Source organism: Fulmarus glacialis, unplaced genomic scaffold (genome assembly GCF_000690835.1).
Source record: "Fulmarus glacialis isolate BGI_N327 unplaced genomic scaffold, ASM69083v1 scaffold22741, whole genome shotgun sequence".
In the NCBI taxonomy this organism is placed as follows: domain Eukaryota; kingdom Metazoa; phylum Chordata; class Aves; order Procellariiformes; family Procellariidae; genus Fulmarus; species Fulmarus glacialis.
In genome coordinates, this window is record NW_009191244.1 from 59,550 (window position 1) to 66,180 (window position 6,631).

The window sequence follows — 6,631 nt, forward strand, 5'->3', positions numbered from 1 at the left end:
GGCAGGTAGTCAGCTTGGCTGTCACCGGGGATGAGATGGGACAATTTGCTGGCGGTTCACTCTGTGACAGGCGCAGTGCTAAGGTGCAGCCACAGCATCTCTGCGGGTCTGGAGGTGCCAAACCGGGACCTGAGATGCTACGAGAGGCTGATAACCCCCCGGGCTGCTCCAGCCTACTTGGATCAGAAGCCGGCGGGCAAATGGCAGGAGAATTAGGTAGAGGATGCTCAGAAACTGCAGGTCAACTAAGATCTGCTTGTCCCCATCTTCATTCCCAGTAGACGTATCTGACCCCAGACCAGTACAGAATTGCAGGACCTTCTTGGGATTTGCCCCGGGTTCAAATGAGAGCAAAAAAGTGGAGCTGTGTCAGGGCCCAGGCAGGTCGCTGAAGGCAGGATGCTGAGAAACCCCACCGCAAAGCTGAGCGTGTTTGTGAGCAGCGTGGCTGCGCCCAGGGTGGCTCAGAAGTGCACCCTGCTTAAGAAAAGGCGTGGGCAGGAACGGGGAAGAAGAAACTGGCCTGTGTTTCTTCGTGGAGCACGCTGTGCCCAATTCTAGCAAGTGTGGTTAACCCTGGGGTTTCAAAACCATCACGCTTTATCTGCGCAGCTTGGTAACGAGAAGAAAAAAATGAGGCCTTATGACGATCCCATGACTGGAGCAAAAGCAGAGGCTGCACGATGGTTGCTGCTGGTGGTGGTTGCCCCTCGCCTGCTGCTACAGCAAAGCCCGCGTGCCAGCCAGGTTAGTAGCCTTTGCTTGCATAGTATGTCCGTGTTGAATAATATGCCAACAACAGCCCTTCTGGATGATTTTGGAAAGAACGCTGTGGAATGATCTTTGGCTGCATCAGCATCTTTCTGTGGTGGTGTCGAGCCAAGCAAAGACCAGAAAGTGCCCAGTAAACACTTTGCTGACAATAGCAGGGAAGAGGCATGAAAAGAAACCAACCTATCTGGTTTCATGGATTCACTATAGCTGATCAGCTCCAAAATCAGTAGATTCTGGCTCATAATACTGACAAGCTTGTTTCTGCCACTTCTGAAACCTTCAGAGTCAGTATGGGCATCACCAGAGACTGGAGCTGCCAACAAACCTCTCTTAACAAATGTTTCCTTGCTAGCAGGAGAAGGAACTTTGAGCTATTTCTTGTGGCACAACTGTAACCCTGCTGCTGACAGCCAAGCAGCCTTATGTAGGTTTTAGCCTCCGAGTTCTCATTCAGATACGTTTCTTCTTATTCTGTCAGACGAAATGAAGCCCAGCTGATCCCGAGCCCTCCAGATGGCTGCCCCACAGCACAAACCGAAGCAATCGCTGCAGTGGCCTGTGCAGTGCCAGCAAATCCAAGCACAGCAGCCTCCAGCCCTGCGCATCCCCAGTGACACGGGTATATTCAGTTAACCTTTTCAGACAGGCATCAGGCACTATCGCATCCTCAGCCCCAAGTCCTTAAAGCCAGCTCCTAATTAGTCACAGACCAGATGGACTTGCGTAACCTCGTGCTTTCCAACACCCCTCCTTTCCACCAGCTCCCTACGAGAAGCCCCGCTCAGGCGCAGGTACCAGTGCGATGTGTGGGCGCAGTGAAAAGCCGTCTCGGGTATTTCACATCCCTGCTCCTACCTCCCTCCCTCCGCCGCTGCGCCTGTGCCGGAGACTGGCTGGCAGAAAGCAAACCTGATATTCAGAGCTGCTTAATTTGAAATTGTCCTTTACAGTGTCTCTCTCACCTACTCCGGCACGTCAAGCAATTCAAGCCAGGGTTATAGCGAAGAACAGGAAGGAAATTTAAGATGTTGTTCCCCAGCTGTCGGAGCCACGGGGCTGTGGTCCCTCTTCCCCCCATCCTCCAGCTGCATGCTCCTGCCTCGTCGCTTGAACCGGCAGTGATGTTTGATGCACGCTGGTTCAGGGAGTAAAACTAGCAGAAAACTGGCATTAAGGGACAGATTTCTGCCAGTCAGCCCAGACAACCTATTTAACTGGGCTGAGGTGCGTGCTTCCAGCGCAGGTGAGGGCCAGGGGCCACGTACGGGCAGCAAAGCCTTTTCCTCTGACCCCCCGGAGGGACATCTCAGTACATTCCCCTGGTGAACTGATCTTCCCATGGAAAGCGTAACCTTTTTCTTTGGTGAATCTGTTTTTGATTGTGTTTTCCCTCCCAAGGACTGGGAGAAATCTCTTGACAAGTCGATTTCTCGAGTTCATTGTGTCTCTGCTGCAGGGCACGGAAGATTTAATCTCGCAAGAGAGAGATGCCCGCTAACGTAAAGGGATGGTGTAATGCTGCCCAGCTGCCCCATCGGGTCCTCCTGGGGAGAAATATCTACCTGAAACTTCTCCTGGTTCTCGGCTGATCGTATTCACACTCCGATTTATTTATCGCTCTGTTTTGCATATCTCCATCTGCACTGCTTCTTGCACATCTCCATGGAGATGAAGAAACAAGGCTGGATAATGCCGTTCTGGCGTTGCCCAGCCGCTGACATGGGTCCCACCAGGTGCTGCACAACTGGGTGCAGAAACCAGCACCCACCCCAGGAGATCCCAGCGGGGACTGGTCCAGCGTGTCCTGCACAGGTCAGAGCTCTACGGCCTGAACCTGATGCCTCCCACTGCACAGCGGTATCCTTCCCTAAGGGTACGGGGTAAAACCCTGCGCGGGGGGAGCGGTAATACCAGCCGTGGGGCTGAACAGGAGTTTGCCCCAGTTCTGTGCGGAGGGGGGGTCAGAGAGCACACCCGCATCCTCATGCTGGGGGTTTTCATGTTCCCAGCAGCATCTTCTGACTTACAGGTAAAACAATGCCAGCATTTACATGCTATCTGAGATTTAAATATTTTCTTTTACATTTAAAAACGCTGCATTTCGCCCCAAAATTATCAGTGCCACTTTAAACACGTGTGTCGAAATGATCCCCTCTGTAGCTAACATCCCTATAGGAGCGTTACGCACAGCTCCATCTGCTCCAGTATTTCTCAGCTCTTTCTAGCCTCAATGTAATGGCCAGCTTATACACAGCTAACAACTTCGGAGCATAAAAGTGAAAAATTAATCCAAAGCCTGCTGTAAGTATTGATGCTCCAACTGACCGACCGATTTTTTTATTATTTGGAGTTTTCTGTTTGCCTGTCACCACAGTGATTAAAAATACATATGTTGCAGTAGTCTCTCTTCATCATGGAAAGTTGAGACAAATACTCTGCTGGCATAAATCAATGCAGCTCCGTGGAGGGCAGTGGGATTATGTTGAGTTACACCAGCTAAAGGCTTGGCCCATCCTTTCAGACAGGTTTGTGTCCTGTCCCTCTCTATGTAAAGGTCTTCCAAGAGCATGTTTCAACAGCCTTTCCTCCCAAATGCCTTTATTTATAGCTTTCAGATGGCGACGGGTCTATAGAAAGAGAGCGGAGAAGCAGACCTATTCCTACTTATGTTTGGGTAACTTTTTTTTGTATCAGTTAAATGTCAATGAACCTCCTAGGGGAAATCTTTGTTTCCATGATTTTCTGGCTAACAGCTCTCCTATACATAGCTGCAGTGTTTAATTCTGACTACCTGTTTACAGCACTTAGCTTGCAGATACAACTTTTTTTGTCTCAGAGCATTCCAGCAAGGGAAGACTGTACCAAATCCTCATTTTAAACACAGGGAAACTCAGGTGCAGAGAAATAAAGTGACATGTTGAGGTTTGCAGCCCACAGCAGCGCTGGCAGAATAGCTCTCTGCCCAGTCCTCTTTATGTCAGTGGATGTGAGCTGTATTTATGTACAGTGGACTTTTCTGTTTCCCTTTGCAGCTGGTCGCTAAAGACAGGATTTCTAAATGAGCCTGAGAATTACACATGCAAATCCCAAAGGCCTGGAATTGGGAACATCTGAGCAACAAATTGTCCTTGCTAAAGATGGTGTTGGAGCCAAAAAGCCTACAGATTTCGGGCCTCTTGTAAGTACTTTTAAAATCAAGATAAGCTGGTCTTCTCCCTCGCTGAGCCTCACTGCTGGTGTTTGCCAGGTGCTAGGTTGCTTCTCAGGGCACTTTCTGCTTGAGCAGAGAGGGGACGTGGGGACAGAAGGGGGGGATGGTCTGTCACTTACGGCTCCCCTCGGCATGCCCTTCCCTCTGGTCCGCATCTTACAACGCGTATTCGCTTTGCGTCTGAGATGCTGAACCCGAGTCCTCATCCGGGCTTACAGGCAGAAGGGAGGGAAGAAGGGCCGGGGCGTGCGGGCAGATGTTCAGGCCTTCCGGAAGGCACTGCATTAAGTCAGAGTTTGTCCTGCTCTCCAGCCCTCCTCCGTGTTCCCATCCTCCCTCCGCCCTCCTCATCCACCAGTTTTTAAGCCACCCAGAATGACCCTTGAGGGGCTGAGCCGGCACCCCCTGACTTGGGGGCACTTGCGATGAGCAGACAGGAGGGTTGCTTAAACCTGACCTTCCCGTCCTTTCTCCCTTGTCCCCCGAGACCGGGCAGCATCAGCGCCTCCAGCCACCAAACCTCCTGCCAGCACCGGGCTCTGCGGTCAGCTTTTGTCCCCGTGGCTGGACAGACAGATTTCTGCTGCACCTGGTGCTGCCCAGCGCCGTGAGTTGCAGAATTGCTGTTCTGTGCAGGCATTTGGAGATCAGGTGCTGTTGCTGATTCAACTACGGGCCAAAGCCTGCAAGAACATTTGGTGAACAAACTGGCAGGGACTGGGGAGAGATGACTTTTCACAGTAGGGAGGTGACATTTTAATTTGACTCATTCCTGTCTCACTATGACTGTGTGACCAGTAACACAGGGTTTTTGGTGTGCAAACAGCCCCTAGATTTCCCCTGCCTTACATATATAGCTACATATTCCCACTCTTACACTACCCAAAAGGAGGGTAATGTGAAATTTTCACCCTGCCCCAAGGTGATGCAAAGGGTTTAATTATCAGTGGGTTAAATCCATCTTGTTCTTCCCCCGTGGGCTGCCTGCTACCATGGGCAAAGCAAGCAGGATTCCTCCTGTGACGCTAAAGTCTGCTCCCAGAGCTGGTGGGCTGTGGAGCTGACAGCCATGGCCCACTGCAGCAGAATACAGCACGCTGGGGACGGCACCGTGCCACAAGTGTCAGCCCTCGGGTTTCCCTGGGGCTTGTCAACGCTCAGTTTTACCTGGTAAGGGATGGGGAGGGATGCCGAAGAGAGGAGCTGGAGGTCAGGGGAACCCCTCGTGTAAAATGCATATCAAAAAGAGGGGTGCCTGTAGCGGCAGGGCTGACCTGGGATTTCAGGATCTCCAGTGCTGCTCAAAAGCTGTTGTGAAATACAGCATTGCTTTTGGGTTCCTACCAGAACCAGGGGGTTTTGGTTAGGGCTTGGGCACATTCCCATTAGAAGAGAAGACCTACTCCTTTAAAAGGGCAGGGACAAGCTCTCCTGTATTTTAATGTATGAGAAAGTTTCAGAAGAACTGGGTTTTAAAATCAAACCAACTGGATTTCCATTTTTGGGTTAATCCAGTATTTCCCAGCCAGGCCATGGTCCTCCCGCTCTTTCTTCCCGCTAGGCAAACACACCCGCACGCGCTCTTGGAAATACTTACATTCCCTGTTCCCCGTAGTGATTGTAAAATTCCATGTGGCTGCAAGCCTGGATCCAGCCCACGATCCAGGTCTCCTTCTTGGGAATAGGGGGCACCAACACTTGCGCAGAGGCTCGGAAGTGAGGGGTCCGGTAGCGCAGTACCACGCTGGAGGACTCGTCAATGCTGGTGGGAATGGGATCGATGGAGGCTTTGACTTCAATCACTGAAATACTTTCCCGGAAAACTTTGGATTTGCAGCTAATACTCTGAATACAGCCCATGGCATACCCCGAATACAGTCCGACGCAGCTCCTAGGGTACTCCAGCAATCCTGGGGAATATTAGGCATTGAAATTATCTGGTGCTAGATCAATTACAGATCTTCTTGGTTTGTAATCTCAAAACTGATATCCATAGGATAGAAAATTCATTATGTAAAGCCTTAATTTGAGTATCTGTCTTACAAGTACTGCTCCTATTTTAAGGTTAGCTGCACTTCAGAAGCAAAAGGGCCTTTAAATTTTTTTCCCCTTTTAATGACCCATTAAATCTTTCGCTCAAACGGTCTTTGGGTTAAAAAAAAGGTCTCTTGAGTTCAATAAATAACGGTGGTGTTCTTAGCTGATATATTTAGTCCTTCCCTTTCTCAGATGCGGTCTGTCATTCACCGTCAAACATAGGACTAGCCAGTATTTCCCTTTATTCTTTGGATGAAAAGCAGAACGTTGATAGACATATCTATATAAATAATGAAATAGTTTTTAGCCCCAGCTTGTCACAACCGGTGTGGATTTCCACTTCCTGACTTGCAGTTGTTCATAACTTCCTTTCGCACAAAATTACAATAATAACAGAAAGAAACGACGGCTGGAAAATGCAGAAAGTAGCCAAATCTCCGATTTTGGAGGCTCCTCCGCCAGGGCTTTGGGTTTGAGGATTGTTTGGTTTTGTTGTTTTTTTTTTCCCTTAGAAATAGCCGAAACCATAAAGAATAAAGCGGCGGTCCCGCTCTCGCAGCCGGGCTCCGGGGGCTGCGCAGCGGGGCAGGAGGCGGCGGCGAGCCTCCC

General features: G+C 50.2%; 1 protein-coding gene across 1 annotated transcript in view; it reads right to left on the bottom strand.

Moving 5' to 3' along the window:
- The window catches only part of LOC104083215 (protein FAM78A-like), a 9,557-nt gene extending 3,402 nt beyond the window's left edge, over positions 1 to 6,155 (bottom strand). Inside the window, 2 exon segments of the mRNA XM_009586624.1 lie at positions 5,583 to 5,853; positions 5,856 to 6,155. Of these exon segments, the coding sequence (XP_009584919.1) occupies positions 5,583 to 5,853; positions 5,856 to 5,913 (329 nt within the window). The 5' untranslated portion in view covers positions 5,914 to 6,155.
- Between the last annotated feature and the right edge of the window lie 476 nt (positions 6,156 to 6,631).